This window comes from Ictidomys tridecemlineatus, chromosome 4 (genome assembly GCF_052094955.1).
Source record: "Ictidomys tridecemlineatus isolate mIctTri1 chromosome 4, mIctTri1.hap1, whole genome shotgun sequence".
Taxonomy (NCBI): Eukaryota; Metazoa; Chordata; class Mammalia; order Rodentia; family Sciuridae; genus Ictidomys; species Ictidomys tridecemlineatus.
Genome location: NC_135480.1, coordinates 61,340,965 through 61,357,261, shown reverse-complemented (window position 1 = coordinate 61,357,261; position 16,297 = coordinate 61,340,965). Strand labels below are relative to the sequence as shown.

At 41.8% G+C, this 16,297-nt stretch overlaps 2 protein-coding genes across 12 annotated transcripts in view; one reads left to right on the top strand and one right to left on the bottom strand.

Annotated features, from left to right (window-relative positions):
* Window positions 1-13,103, top strand: part of Fchsd2 (FCH and double SH3 domains 2) — a 274,587-nt gene extending 261,484 nt beyond the window's left edge. For all 5 annotated transcript variants that reach the window (XM_078046647.1, XM_005323168.4, XM_021725065.3 and 2 more), the window contains 6 exons: window positions 6,181-6,264; window positions 6,388-6,565; window positions 6,818-7,038; window positions 8,130-8,259; window positions 8,342-8,424; window positions 11,031-13,103. In XM_078046647.1, coding sequence (XP_077902773.1) covers window positions 6,181-6,264; window positions 6,388-6,565; window positions 6,818-7,038; window positions 8,130-8,259; window positions 8,342-8,424; window positions 11,031-11,114 — 780 coding nt within the window. In that variant the 3' untranslated portion in view covers window positions 11,115-13,103. The remainder of the gene's footprint in view (window positions 1-6,180; window positions 6,265-6,387; window positions 6,566-6,817; window positions 7,039-8,129; window positions 8,260-8,341; window positions 8,425-11,030) is intronic.
* The window catches only part of Atg16l2 (autophagy related 16 like 2), a 32,079-nt gene continuing 15,876 nt past the window's right edge, over window positions 95-16,297 (bottom strand). For 5 of the 7 annotated variants that reach the window (XM_078046654.1, XM_078046652.1, XM_078046649.1 and 2 more), the window contains one exon: window positions 95-7,144. In XM_078046654.1, coding sequence (XP_077902780.1) covers window positions 7,000-7,144 — 145 coding nt within the window. In that variant the 3' untranslated portion in view covers window positions 95-6,999. Of the gene's footprint in view, window positions 7,145-13,524; window positions 15,270-15,708; window positions 15,856-16,297 lie in introns of those variants that run through there. The other 2 variants (XR_013437788.1, XM_078046650.1) reach the window with 2 other exon arrangements.

Sequence of the window (16,297 nt, the reverse complement as noted above, 5' to 3'; positions counted from 1 at the left end):
CTTTGACACATAAAGGAGTTAATTCCATTCCCTTTTCTAAAAAAAAAAAAAAAAAAAAAAAAACTTTTTAAGCTTTAAATGTTAATTCCATTCCTTTTCCTAAAAAATCCTTCCCAGCCCAAACTCTTCACTGGGATCTGTAATGTCTAGCCTGATCGAACTCCAGGCATTCTCCCCAGCTTTATGTCAGGCCATTCCTCCACTTCACATACTCAGTACATTGGCCCACTCTGGCTGCCTTTCTGGCTTCAAAAATACCAGGTTCCTTCCTGAGTACACATCTTTGCACTTGTTGTTCCCTCTGATTAGAACTGTGTCTCCCAATATCTCTGTTGACTGCCCTTATCTTCATTGTAGTTCAACTCAAATAACCTCCAAAGGTCACCTTAGCCACCTAAACACATAGCTCTTTACTACTCTATCCCATAACACTGTTTTGTTCATCATACTGATGTTCATCATCTGTCACTCAACTACGGAAATATGTTCTGAGAAATGCAGCATTTGGTGATTTTATCGTCATTCAAACATTGTAGAATGAGCTTATACAAATCTAGATGGTATAGCCTAATAGACACCTAGCCTGTGTGGTAGAGATATATTATTTCTGTTCATCAGACCATGACAAACAAAACAACATGAGATTAAATCAAGCACAAGATAAACTCATGCAATCCAGAGATGCAATAAACATGACATGTACAAGGCTACTGTTGGCCAGCATAAATTGTTTTACAGTAAACTTTTTCTTTTAGTAAGTAGAGGATTACACACCAAAATAATGATTAAAAAGTATATTAAATATAAACTAATACCTAGTTGTTTATTATCATTATCAAATATTATATACTATACATAATATGGTGGATTTGTTTACACTAGTGATGCCACAGACATACAAATATATGTTATATTATGATATCATGATGGCTACAATGCTATTTTTTAATTTTTCATCTCCATTTTAATTTTATGGGACCACCATATATGTGTGATCCAGTGTTGACCAAAATGTCATTATGTGGTACATGATTGTATAGCTCTTAGTGCCAGCCAGATTAAGTCTTACTTGTCTTCATATTTCTTTGCCTGGTTCCCCATTAAAGGCTTATGAAAGTATAAACTTTGTGTCTGTACCTTTTCTGTGTCATGAGCTCCTGGGACAATGCCTGGCACACAGTGGGTCTTGTGAAATTAATAAATGAATGATGTAAGGAAGGCATGAGCAAATGAATCCTTCTCTGGCCCCTATACTAATAGAGAAAGCAAGGGGAAAGGTTAATGCTAAGGGATAACAACAGAGGGACTGTTCTGAGAGACTATTTAACTGTCATACACTGGGCAGTCTCACTCCACTCCCCAGTCCTGTGTTGCCAAAAGCTGGCATTATATACTTTTCAATATCAGCTATTCCTGGGTTTTTTTGAGTTTAACTTCATTTCATTATATTTAAATTCATAATACTTACTGTTTTCTTTAAAAAGTTAGGGTTTTTTCCTAGTATACATTGTTTTGATAATGTTTTGAAAATTTGAAATCATCTTCTAAGAAATTTGGGGATATTTTAAAACTAGGGTTCAGAATGTTTTCTAATATCACCTCTCCTTGTTATATTTACTTGAAAGTTTCAAAACTAATTAAGGTCCTTACATGGAGAGAGTTCTAAGTGTCTAAATTGTTTTAAACAGCTAACATTCAGGATGGGGTTGTGGCTCAGTGGCAGAACGCTCACCTAGCACGTGCGAGGCCTGGGTTCAATCCTCAGCACCACATAAAAATAAATAAATAAAATAAAGGTATTGTGTCCAACTACAATTAAAAAATAAATATTAAAAAAAAAAACAACTCACATTCATCCATTGATCTATCACAGTACCTCCATTGATCTATCCCAGATACGTCTCTGTGAAACCAGACTATCAGAATCTATTTAGGGCTGAGTGCAGTGGTGCATGCCTGTAATCCTAGCAATTCAGTAGACTGAGGCAGGAGGATCGTGAGTTCAAAGCCATCCTCAGTAATTAGCGAGGCCCTAAGCAACTCAGTGAGACCCTATCTCTAAACAAAATATAAAAAGGGGCTGGGGATGTGGCTCAGTAAACACCCCTGGGTTCAATCCTCAATACAAAAAAAAAAAAATCTATTTAGTCAGTTAATCACTGAGCTAAAACTGAGTGCACAATATATGATAACTTTTGTGATGTAAGAATTAATATGACACTATCCCTGCCTTCCAGGAATAGACAGACTACAGAGTAGTTAAATAAATTTTACAGACAAGATGGCATTTAAATTAAATCATAATCTAGACTTTTCTAGGTAGAGAGAGGATAGGGAAAGGAAGGATCCTTCTAAGCAAAGGGAACAGCAGATATGAGAGGATAGGGTGTTGAGAACAGTTTACTTTTGGATGTGTAGGAGCACTGAGAGGTGGGGAATAACAGAAGATCTGAAGGCATTTGCTGTCAGATAATAAAGGGCCTTGTATACTAGGCTCAGGGTATTGGTTTTTATTCCGGACTTTAAGGAGATAACTCTGGTCTTTGTGTAGACACTCAGGAGGATAAATTAGAATAGAGAGAGATCAGCTGGGCATAGTGGCCTAGGCCCATAGTCCCAACTACTTGGAATGGCTGAAGCAGGAGGAAGATGGCTTGAAACCGAGGTGTTCAAGACCATCCTCATAGCAAAACTCCATTGCAATGAATGGAAAAAAGAGAAAGAGACTGACTTTGAGCCTAATCATGATTTCTGTGGCCTACACCAATAAAAAAGGACTAAATGAACCTGGTGAGAACACAGAAAAGCTATATTTAATATTCAGATTCAAAAGCTTTAAAAGTATTCCTAACTTTTAACCTTATTAATATCCACACTAAGGAAATGAGCCACAATATAGAAAATGTTTTAGATACAAAATATTCTTTCAGGGTTTGGGATATAGTTCAGTGGTAGAGCGCCTACCTAGCAATGTGTGAGGCCCTAGGTTTGATCCCCAGTACTGCAACAACACAAAAGTGTTCTTTCATTATCTTCTACTTTATAATAGCTCACAGTTTGCTATGGAGTTCTGTAACAGACTGAAACATATTAGGACTTAAGGAGACATTGTGAGACCTTGCATATATTTAATAGCCATTGACTGACCACTTGCTGCCCATAGTTAGAATAAATGAGAAATACAGTCCCCGCCTTAAGTCATTCTAATAGGGAACTCATAAGGACTAGCAGCAAGCTAGAGCACCATGGTAGTCAGTGTGAGATGGACTCATGGAGTCTTAATGAAAGGAAGAAGCAACTGGCTCATTGCCAGTGGTCTGAGAAAGAGAGCTGGGCCACAAGTCATGAGAAGCTACTGCTTCTTTGTTCATTTCAATCTCTTCAATAACCCTACAAAGAAGATATTATCAGAAAACACCATTTATTCAACAAACAATTACTTGAGCATCTCTGTATACAAATACTTTGCTCTTTCTAGGCTCCGTGATGTAGCACTGATCAAAATAGACAAAAATCTGTCTTTATGGCACTTATGTTCTGGTAGAAAAAAAAGAAAGAAAGAAAACTGAGACTCAGATGGTCTCTTGCCCATAGAAACAAGACTGAAACTAGACTTTTATACCTATAATAATCTAATCCATTCATCAGACAGGAAAACTGGAACAGAGCAGGCCAGACAAAAGGAGCAGCCGGGTATAAGCATAGAAGCAAGAGAGACATGGTGCACCTAGACCATAGGGAAGAGTGTGCTGGTTCAGGGTACCCCGAGGCTCAGGGGACCAGACTCTAGGTCTTGATTGCCATGTAGAGGACAACCTTGTGCAACAGTTGTCATTGGTGTGTGGCATCGGCACGGTCATGCTAGTGTCTGCTTCTGCTAGAAGACTCCTGCTGCACTGGGCCTCAATGGCTATTGCACAAGGACAGCAACATATCCTCTTTGCTCTCACACAGGGTAGAGACTAGTCTGGTTGTGTTGAGACTTTTTAAGTCTTGGCATGTAATTTAGGAAAACGGCTTTACTACAGAAGTACCTTTTACTGGTATATTCAGGACACAGTGTGGTTTCAGAGTAGCAAAGAAATTCCATTGAAAAAGCTATCAAGAGTAAATGTGGACCAACACTAATTATCTCATTCAACAATTTATCCAATGCTTAAATCCTGAAATTGTCCATATTTACCTCCTGTTGACTAATGATCTTGGCAGTGTCACATGGCCCTCTTGTATGCTGTCTTTTTTGTAGGATGCTGTTTTTGTATATGCTGAATTATATAAAAAATATCATATAAAAAATATCCTCCAAGCTATTTGGCTTTTTTTATTTCAAAACAGTAATAACTTACCTATCACTCTTCAGACTAAATGTTATAAAACATCTTCTTTTTTTAATAGAGAATCTTTATCATATAAACGTAACTCATTTAATTCCAATTTTGAATTGCATTAAGCCTGATTTTTCTTTTTTACAAAGAATGCTGCACGTCCACATCCCAATAAATAATAAAGAACTAAATTATTTTCCTCAAAAAAGAATAATTGAGGCCAAAATTGACTCTACTGCCGTGTATAACTATAAAGAACAAATTTTTAAAAAGAGACAATTTCTATCTGGTCCCCTCTCATCCTGCAGGAGTTCTGTCTCTTTTCTTTTCAATTAAATAAATCCTCTTTTACACTTAAAAAAAGTAAATAAGTGGGTTTCATATATTGACATAAGAGGTAATTTACTTAAAATCTGGTCCTGGAGTGGCTGGGGATATAGCTCAGTAGTAGAGTATTTGCCTACATGTGTGAGGTTTTGGGTTCAAACCCTAATGCTGAGGGGAGAAAATCTAGTCTTATAGTATTCTCTGATTTATCATCCATTTTCAAGACTGTTTTTGTCTTAAGGAGCTATGGTAGCATCAGAATCTGGGTTTTGATGAAATGTTTAAAGCTTGCGAAATGTGAAGTGAATCTTAGAAACTGACTAACTAACTTTCTTGCCCAATTTTCGCTTGTGTAACTTGGAGATATTTTACACTTTGAAATTGTGAGATTTGAAAAACTATATGGTCTCAGTTGACAATTTTAACTGATCTTGGGACTTGGGGGAAGCTTTTAAGGCTTTTACTAGAGAGCCAGAAGATACTCACAAGCCCACCTGTTAATACGACATACAGGGCTGGGGATGTGGCTCAGTGGTAGTGCGCTCGCCTGGCATGCGTGCGGCCCGGGTTCGATCCTCAGCACCACATACCAACAAAGATGTTGTGTCTGCCGAGAACTAAAAAATAAATATTAAAAATTCTCTATCTCTCTCTCTCTCTCTCTCTCTCTCTCTCTCTCTCTCTCTCTCTCTCCCCTCTTTCACTCTCCTCTCTCACTCTCTCTTAAAAAAAAAAATATGACATACAAGGCTCTTTAGGAAGCAAAGCCAAACAGACTCTCCAACCCCTCTGTGGAGCCTCTGAGAGTCTCCTCTCAGGTTTTGTGGTCCTAAGGGAAAATCTGGTGACTGGTACTATCAGGGACAATAAAGCCATCACAGATTGTGTAGAACCTCCAAGGATCAACCCAGTCTCCATACTAATATTGGAGCATAATCCAAATTTTGCCTGATCTCAATCATGGCCTTTCCCACAATTTTCCTCTTTGGGCCACTATTTTACAGCAATTCCAGATCAACCCTCGGCATTGCTTAACCTCCATCCAATCCATGTACATAGCCCTTTACATTTTCCATGCACCTCCATGGTAGCCTTTGGTAGCACTTCCGTTTCAGTGCCTTCTCCTCTGCCTGTGCTTCCCAAGTCGTCATGGTTCTGTGCTTATTCATCCTACATTAACTCCCCCATCCTCGAGAGAATGGCAGGACTATCATTTTGAAGAAATGGAGGCTGAGTAACTTACCACTAGGTACCTGAGCTGAAGCTTGGAACCCACATCCTTCACTTCCAGCACAGTGCTGATCATTGACCTGATTGCCTCCTGAGGATCCAGTTTTAGTTGCAGTTTTATTTTGTTTCATTTTTTTAGAGTAAAACTTCACCTCATTATGATAGTTTTACAGCATTAAAATTTTTATGTTTCTCAAAATCATTTCAATATTTTGATCTCCAGTTTTTGTTCTGACCAGCTCACATCTGCTCTTTATCTAACCTTTTTAATTTTGTCCATGACCATCCTCCATTGCAGGCTTCTCAACCAGATGAGTTGACCATTGAGGAACATGAGGTGTTAGAAGTGATTGAAGATGGAGATATGGAAGACTGGGTAAAGGTATATTCCTTTGCTCATATCGCCCCTCTTGTGACATTTTTAGGAGTTTGTTTTGGTTCTTATTATGTCCGGTCCAAACCTTTGTGTGTGCAAACCTGTCTTATAACCATGTCTTTTACCCAGGCTCGAAATAAAGTTGGCCAAGTGGGTTATGTGCCAGAAAAGTACCTACAGTTTCCCACCTCGAACAGCCTACTGAGCATGCTGCAGTCCTTGGCCGCTTTGGACAGTCGGTCACACACATCCAGCAATTCCACGGAAGCAGAACTCGTTTCAGGCAGCCTCAACGGAGATGCCAGTGGTAAAGACTGAAACAAGGCACTCTTTATTTGGTCACATTTGACCTAAACTGTATTACCCTAGGAGTAAGCCTTCAGTAGGTTAAAAAGCACTTTCTTCCTGTCTTTTGTTTCCCTGTTTTGATCACAGTGAGTAAAATAATTACAACTTTGAGTGGTGCTCTCTGAGTTGCCATGTGAGCATAGGGGTGGTTGCAAAAGCAGCCTTGACTGTCTTTGTTCTTAACCAGATTTGTCTCTCTCTTGCTTTCTAGTCTGTTTTGTGAAAGCACTTTATGATTATGAGGGCCAGACAGATGATGAGCTATCTTTTCCTGAGGGAGCAATCATTCGTATCTTGAACAAAGAGAACCAAGATGACGATGGCTTCTGGGAAGGGGAATTCAATGGGCGGATTGGAGTGTTCCCATCGGTGCTAGTGGAAGAACTTTCAGCCTCAGAAAATGGTGATACTCCATGGATGAAAGAGATTCAGGTAGCAGAGTGGGGAGAGCTGAATTTTAAAATGTTTAAAGGGATAGAGGTGTGGCTCAATGGTGGAATGTTTACCTAGTACGTTCAAGGTTTGATCCCCAGCACTGCTGAAAAGAAGAAAAGAACAGCTGCTTTAAAACATGATTAAAGAAAATAACTCCCCAGGGTCTCTTGAACCAGGCAAAAGTGGGTTGTAGTCTCTCTGCCTCACCCTCCATGTTCCAGTCCTCAATTGCCAGATGTCTATATAGCTGAATTTCAGAAACCAGAGACTTGACGGTCAGACCCTTGTGGGATATGACCCTATTATGCCTTCATTCTTCTGCATTCTGTGAATCCATTAACCAAAATACTAAATCGTATATAGCATATCAAAGGTTGGTTTGGTGGAGAGAGAAAAGACAAATCAGAGAGAGAATGTGTTATGTCCATGGTTAGTTTATGTGGTACAACTCTAAGGTGGCTCTTCGTTCCATCACACTCAGAGCCCTACCGCATAGCCCAGGGCCTGTCAGAGCCCCTGTCCCACAATAAAGGGGCTGTAAGGTTTTGCTCATCAGTAGGAAACTTGCATTTACAGGAAGTCCTAATTTAGTCAGTTCAGTTTTTCTCTGGGGATCTGTTACAGCAGCCTGGCAGGTAGAAGAATAAAGAAAGTGTTTGCCAATCTTGTTTGCGTGATAATAACTTAGCCTCACGTACAAGAAGCTCAGCCAATTATTGTATCTTCATATGTAAAAACAGTACAATTTGTCCCCTTTTTTGTTCTTCCTTAGCCTTGTTGAATTGACTAATTTATCATATTTTCAATTAAAAAAGAAAAGCTTAGAGAATGGTTTGACTTGGTAACTGTTTGAAGATAAACTAAAATCTGTAATATAATGAGATCTATGATAGGAAACTGTTAAATGCATCATGAAACGGTTTGGGGTAGTTATTTTAGGTCCATTTGCTGACAAGCAAAAGGCTGACAAGCTTTAACACTCATAATTTAGTCCCAGAGAAAAGGAATGTGTGTTGAGCAGCAGAGAAGCAGCCAGCTCTCTTTCCTGAGGCCAATAGCACCTGGTAACCTTGCCTTCTTCTATGCAGATCTCTCCTTCCCCCAAGCCGCAAACCTCCCTGCCTCCGCTACCGCTGTATGACCAGCCTCCCAGCAGTCCTTACCCCAGCCCGGATAAGAGGAGTGCCCAGCTCTTCCCCCGGTCTCCTTCAACAAATGGTAAGGGTCCTCCTGGGCAGGGTCTGAGTGCATTTTATTGCACAACACCACATTAATTGAGCTTTTTAATTCTCTCCCTTAGAAAACAGCCTCCATGCTGAGTCACCAGGATTCTCACAGGCATCAAGGCATACTCCTGAGACCTCATATGGCAAACTCCGGCCTGTAAGTCTCCTAGCTGGCAGGGTTATACAATGCATAGTTCTTCCAAATCCAAATCAGCCCCTGTGTGTTGCCAAACAAGGATGAAATGAATTTGGGAAGGTAAAAAGAGTGATTGAGGGGCTGGGGTTGTGGCTCAGAGGTAGAACGCTCGCCTAGCATGCATGAGTCACTGGGTTCAATCCTCAGCACCACATAAAAATAAAATATTGTGTCCACCTATAACTAAAAAATAAATTTAAAAAAAGAGTGATTTAAAAAAATAAATTTTAAAAAGAGTGGGTTATGTGCCAGAAAAGTATCTACAGTTTCCCACCTCAAACAGCCTCGACAGCTCTAAAGTCTATTCATTTTGGATCATTTAGTTTATACTAGAACACTTCTCACTGACATGGTAAGATCACAAGATAACCACTGTGCAGGTGTATTTCAATTGTATTTCAAGCTCTAGGAACATTGAAGTAGTATAATTGTAACATATTGAAACAATTGTTTTAGCAAGTGTTTATTAAGAATCTATTTTCCGGGGCTTTGGTTGTGGCTCAGTGGTAGAGCACTCGCCTCGCACGTGTGAGACCCTGGGTTCGATCCTCAGCACCACATAAAAATAAATAAACAAAATAAAGATATTGTGTCCATGTAAAGCTTAAAAAAAATATATTTAAAAAAAAAAGAATCTATTTTCCAGGCCTGTTTTTGCCTCTTTGAGGAGCATTGAAATACACTAAATGACCTCAAAGAATTCCTGTTCTCAGGGATATATTCTGACAAATAGTTACCTATGCTCACCCTTCACTTTATTGCCATCTTAGTTCCACTACCACTCCTCTTCAAGGTCATGGCTTTCATACTGGTAATCCAGTGGACCCTTTGCAATTCTGTTTTCCTTGACCCTTTATCACCATTCCTTGAACCACTAGGTTGATTCATTAAGCAGATGTGCTTTGAGTTCCTTATTAATGACTTGGGTCTTAATAAGTTTTTTTTATATATATACTGGGGAATAAATCCAGGGGTACTATACCACTGAGTTATAGCCCCAGCCCTTTTTATTTATTTATTTTTTCAGACAGAGTCTTACTAAATTGCTCAGGCTGGCCTCAAACTTGTGATACTCATGCCTCAACCTCCTGGGTAGTTGGGATTACAGGCTGGGCCACCACACCTGGCAGGGACTTGGGTCTTGATTCTAAATGTGATTGGAAGCCATTGTGAGGTATTAAGCAGGGCAGTGTTGTGATTAGTTTTGTATTTTAAACACATATTTATGGCTACCAAGTGGAGACCAATAAAAGATGGCAGAACTGATACAGGAGCCATTAGGAGGATAGAGCAGTTGTCCAAGCAAGAGGCATTAGTAACATGGGCTGGTGGGTAAGAGTAGAAATGGAGAAATCGGGGCTAATTTTCTTGTCCACCACACTTTGCTGGCTGGCTCTATACCTCCAGCTCTTCCTTTTCATTGACCTTAGCAGGTTTCTCCTCTTCTCTCCATCTCTGCTGATACTTTTCATGGTCCTGTCCCTAGACTGCTTCTCTTGAAGTCATTCAACATATTCTCCCCAAGTTATCTATTCCCATGACTGTGAGAACCAAATCCCAGAATCATGTCTCTCAGTGAGCTTCAGACTTGTGGTAATCTCAACTTATATGTCTGAGACCAACACCCAAAACTCAGCAAAAATTAGTGAATTACCTTCCCTCCAAGACATGTTCCTTCTTCCATTTTGCCTGTCTTGGTGAATGGATCCTCTATCCTACCAGTGCTCTGGTGGCATCCCTCAGACCTTCCTGGCCTACCTGCCAGTCATCACCAGGTCTTGCCAGGTTTACCTTGGATACAGGTCTCAAAACTCTTCACTGTTCTGCTTCCACCATTCCTGGTATCTAGTTCAGTTCACATCAGCCTTCATTCTGATGACTGGAAAGTCTCCTATGTTGTCAGCTCACTTGTCCTGTTGCCCACTTCCAGTCTCTTCTCCAAACTGTTATCTGAGGCATCTTTTCATGGATCTGATATGCCTTACAATCCACCAAAGACTCCCCTGCCTACAGAATAAAGCCCAGATTTATTTTTTTTTTAATATAGGGGTTTTTTAAATATTTATTTTTAAGATGTAGATGGACACAACACAATGCCTTCATTTTTATGTGGTGCTGAGGATCAAACCCGGGTCCCACCCATGCTAGGCGAGCGCTCTACGCTGAGCTACAATTCCAGCCCAAGCCCAGATTTCTTATAACATGTCTCAACAAGGCCCTTCATTTCTTGCCCCACCCTGCCTCTCCAGCCTTCTCTCTTAGAACTGACTCCCAAGACATGCTGAGATGTCGTATTTCCCTAAGTATTGCGCTCTTGCCTTCACTTCCAGGCTTTAGCTTTGGAAAAGGATTTTAGGGCTTCAGTAACTGTTGTGCTTTTAGCCCAGGCAGCAGTGTCATTTGTAGGCTTGATATATCATCCAGAACAGTACCTGCTTCTCGGGGTGGGAAATTTACACTGAAAGTACGTGCCCATGTCCTTGGATAGAGGACTGGTTGGACTTTGCAGATGCTCCAGCCTGAGTCTGGAAGCTGACTTACAAACCAAGACTTTGTTCCTTACTCAGGTCCGAGCGGCTCCCCCTCCACCCACACAGAACCACCGAAGGCCAGCAGAGAAGATGGAGGATGTGGAGATCACACTGGTGTGACTATGGGCTTGCCCTTTGTTACCGCTACAATCAAGGCCAGGCTTGGAGTTTGGCCCATCCTGTTGTTTAGGCACCTTTGCATGATGGTGACTCTTGAACAGAGCAAAACCAAGGCAGATTCTCTGTGACTGGGTGGCCTGGTGAACTCCTCCCATGTTTTGAATATTTTGTGCCTTTTTTTGTTGTCATTTTCTATGTCATCTCTCCTACCATAGCACAAGTCCTAGTGGGCCCTAGAAGCAGAGGAGAGCAGCCCTCATGCCTAACAGTGGTCCATTTTTATAGGAGATTCCAGTCCAGGCCTCATTCCAGGGAATAGTCACAGAATTCTGATCATGTGTGCTCGTACAGTATATTACTGTGGCCACAAGGATGTGGCAAAGATCTCATCGTTCTTCAAGTGGCTTTTGCTCATCTGATTAAGTATTAATCAGATTCTGTTGGCTCCAAAAGGAAACAGAAGGAGGGATTCAGGAGAGGCTGGCTCCTCCCTGAAGTTCGTCCCCAGATGAAGAGTGAAACCATACCAGGAAAAAGTGGACTGCCCGTTGCATTAGCGCCAGTTGCATTAACGCACATCTCTTCCACAACTAACAGATTTAAAATAATAACAGTGTCCTTTGTATTAATATTTATGCCATTCATTTAGTATTAGTGGGGCTAACCTGGAGGGGGCTAAACTAGTAGCCACATCTTGCCCATCACATAGACTAATAGAAAGGAGGCTACGGCCACAGCAGAGATGGAGCTTCCAGTTCTGAAATGAGCCGGTTTAATGTTCTTTTTGTCTTTGGACATTTTTCAACTCAGTTTTTACAGCATATACTCTTCTGACCAATATCTTTAGAACCTGAGTGTCTGATAAATTAAGGACACATGCCTGCTTGTTGAGCTTCTCTATCGGGGAGGTCCCTAGCACTATTTTGTTCGCAGGCTAGTGCACTGACCCAGACAGCCTGGTCGCTGTTGGTATAGACAAGCTGTCACTCATGAAAAATGCAGACTCCAGGTCCTCCCTGATGCTTCCTAGGAAGGAAGAACCTGTGGGCCTGTGGAGGAAACTAGCTTCCTGAGCAAGAAAAGACTCTGACTGCACATCCCACACAAGTGCAGACTGATGAGGAAGAGGAGCCTTCTGCGAGTCCCAGGAGAGCTGGGGATGGGAGGGGTGTTCAGCAGTCTGCAGCACTGGGAATAGCGTGGGGCTCTGACTTTCCACCCATGGAAGGTAGGGAGTGCGTTACCTAGGGACTAAGGGAGGCTTGCCTGTTGCTTTTCTGTTTTTGCTAAGAAATCAGATTTTTTAGAATTTAACCCAAAAGTTGTATTATGCTTTGAAAATCCCATCCCTCTTAAGAATCTTTAGAAACTTGAAATGCTCACCAAACATCCCCGTGGGATTTTTGACAAAATGTAGGGTCAGAACCGAAGAAGTTTTCAGTTATTCATTTGATCACTTCAGTAACGATACCCTTGACTGTTCTCTATGGTTTTGGTTTTTTGCATTTTGTAAGCTGTTGATCTATTTGAGGTCTTTTTATGTTTATCAAACTTATTCTTAAGTTTAAAAGAGCAATTAAAAGGGTGGTTTTTTAAAGATTTTACAATTTGCTGAAATGTTACAATTCTAAAAAGTGCTTATTAAATAGAGCAGTTCAACTTGCCACCCAGTCTTCTACTCTTTCTTTAGCTAGCCAAATTTTCCTTGAATTTGGATTTTTCACAACTTCAGAAAGTTGTTGAAGTCTTTTGTTAGATCTTAAAATGTTTCTTGAAAGAGCTGCTAATTTTATTTTTAAAAACAAAGTTGTAAAAATATGCCTCCTTTTTAAAAAAATAATCCCTCCCTCCAGGACATGTAACCCAGCATCACCATGCACAGGGCAGGGCTCAGAAAGAGTCTCTGTGCAGATGCGCTTTCTTTACAGTGGCTGTAAAAAATTTGTATTTATTATGTATAAAATATTGAATAATAAAAAATGGAATTAAGTTTTCCAAGTTTCCTTTTAAAAAGGTTTGGTTCAACAGGCTTTTCCAAAAATACCATGTTTCTTACAAAGATACTCTTGGGCCCTCCTTTACAGCACTTAACAAATTCAGAGAGCAAGTAAATACATCTTGGGACACAGACCCTGAGACCACTTTTGTGCCAAGTATGATATCCTGGATCCTAAAGATGGAAAGAAATAAGTAATGGTCTTTGCTTTCAAGGTTCTTTCCCAGTGGGGAAAGAAGACGGCTACATACAGTGAGGACAATATTATGAGACATGCTGGAAAGAGGGCAGCAGCATGCTGGTGAGCTAAGGAGGGAGCCTGGAGGATGTGACCGTTGGCTTCCTGGATGTGGTCGTTCTGGATGCTTCTCCCCCACTTTCCCATAGCTACATCCTAAGAAGTAATGAACTGAGTGTGTTTAAGGACATTTTATTGGTCCCAAGAAGGATATATCAAGTATGCAGCACAGGGTGGTCTCCACAAACTCCTCACATCATTTCTCCCACCTCCTGGGTCCTGGGTCCTCACCTTCATAACTGAGATCCTCGATAGTCTCCTGCTGTACAGGAACACACAGGTCCCTCAAGAGGCCTGTGTGAAGGGATGTGTGTGAGGTGTCCAGCCATAAATCTGGGACACAGAATATTTCCATCTTCTGCTTTCCCTGCAGTACAGGCTGCTCACATTTGAGATGGCTGTTAGCACTGGAGGCTTAGTCTGTGACCAGGGGCAAAGTTCAGCTAATTGCCCCATCCCAGTGTCACAGCTAACCGTTGGCCTCCTTCATCTTAGGAACAAGCTTGATGCAGTCAAGCCAGACTCCTAGCATATGACCTGCAGCACTTCCTCTCTGACCCCACCACCCAGCCCATGTCCAAGAGCCACACAGAATCCATGTGATGTCATCTGGCTTCAGCCCTGACGCTGTTAAATGAGTGATCCTCCCTCCAAGCTGCTGCAACCCCAACTTTAAAAGGAATGGAATGAGGTGATTTTTCCAAGAGTTTATCCAACTCTTACTCTGGATCAGTTCAGTTATTCTAAGATACAAGTAAGAATATCACACAGCAGGTCACCATAGCTGAGAACAGACCATGTAGATAGGCTTCTTGGAAGGCAAGCATGCTCACCACTCCACCACCAACACTGTCCAGCCATGGCTGAAGACTTCTTAGAATAACAAGAAATTGAAAAGAAAATTCCAGCAATTGGACTCACCCACTGGGACAAACTGTCGTGCTCCAGGTTGTAATGACATCCCAGGCTGTACTAGTCCCTGCCGAGGGAACCCAGCCACAGTTTTTGGTTTTGGTTCCAGTTACTGCCCAGCCCTCTTAAAGTAGCTTTATGACAAAATCTGGCAGCTCTGAAACCTTTGCATTTGTTTTTTTCATTGTAAAGTTTTTCCTGACAAAAATATAACCAAATAATAGAAATTTTAGATTAAAAGGAAGAGAGCTAAAGTTTGTCCTGAAACCCCACCACTTGACACAACCAATTGAGTTTCCACCTAGGTTCTTCCTGTGTTTGCTTTGTTCCTGCCTGATCTGCCAAGAACCATACGAATGCCAAAGAGCATCTTGTTCCTGGACTATTTTCCCTTGGTCCCAGTGGCCAAAAAAAACCACACATAGTCCTTCTGCCATGTCTGTTTCTGAGAACTCTGATCTGGGAATATCTTCCTGAAGTGTTTTATCCTGAAGAATTGCAGAAATGAACCCATGAGTAGGGTCCACACCCCTTCCACACTGTACCAAACATTTGCCACAGCTGGCTGCTGAGAGGGGCAGGAAGAAATGGGGGGAAGAGACTGTGTGCAAGCCCTGAGCTATCTCAGATTTGCCCTGAGGGGCTGAGGCTCAGCCCTTCACCTTTCTAGCCCTCATTTTCCTCATCTTTGAAGGTAGGAGTGAGAAGGTAATGCCAACTTCCTAAAGTCCAAAAGGATCAAAATAAGATAATGTACAGATGAGCTGAAGATATTATTTCAGAGAAAGCCTAAAATCTGAGGTTGTGTGTCTGAAGATGGAAATATTCACACATTCTCACAAGTGGGTCCATACCTTGTGTCAAGATTCCTTCAGAAACCAGCTCTGTTACTCTGTCCATTCAGCAAACTACTGTACCAGGCTATGTTCTGGGCACAGGAGTTCAGCCCCTGTCACAAACAGGCTCACATAAGGTGGGGGAGTCTCAAGAAAACAGAGGAGCCAGGGCTAGGAGATGACCAAGGGGTAGTAGGTACCAGAACAAGGGCGTCCGTCATTTAAGGCCTCAGATTAGGCAGGACAGTTGGAGGTACTTAGGCCCTCAGAAGAGCTGTGTCCCTGGCTGATGGGGTGGGGAGAGCCTTGGGACAGGAAGTTTCACAGATGGCAATATAGAGCCTGGAAGCCACTGTGATTTGCCTCAGTTCTGCTGTGTGACCTAGAACAAGCTCCTGCCCTCCCTTGGGCATCAGTTCATGTACATGGCAAGTGTACAGGTCGTTCCAGTTTGACTAGGGACCTAAACTCAGGCAGACAGCACCCAAATGCCTGAGTACTAGAAACTCAAGCACTAGGGTTGGGGGTGTGGCTCAGTGATAGAGTACTTACCTGGCCTGCGTGAGGCTCTAGGTTCCATCCCAGCACTACCAATAAAAAGAAAAGGGCTGGGGTTGTGACTCGATGGTAGAGCACTTGCCTAGCATGTGTGAGGCAATGGGTTCGATTCTCAGCACCACAAATAAAGTCCATTGACAACTAAGAAAATATTAAAAAAAAAAAAAAAACCTTGAGCACTGACTTCTGAAAGGCCTAGAGAGGTTTTTATCATTAGCCCCTTTGAGCACCTGCCCTGGGCATCTGTGGCCTCTCCCTCCAGCCTGCCTCTCCTTTCAGATCTGCTCCTCCAGGAAGCACAGAAATTTAAGGTGGACATGTACTCCATGAGGCCACACCATCCCACAGTGTGTGATCAGGCTTGCCCCCATAAGTAGAAGGAAGGCCTTCAGGGAAGCTGGCATCCCAGAGAGCGAGTCCCATCATCTCCTGGGCTGTCTGAGCAGTCTGTGATCTGCTGAGCTGTGCCTTCCAGTGAGGCACTTAATCTGAATGGCAAGTTTCCTTCTCTCCTGTGTTCCTGCCTGCCCCTCACTTTGAAGGACACTAACCCTCCTGGCTAAGGGTCAGAATTGAAGAGAGA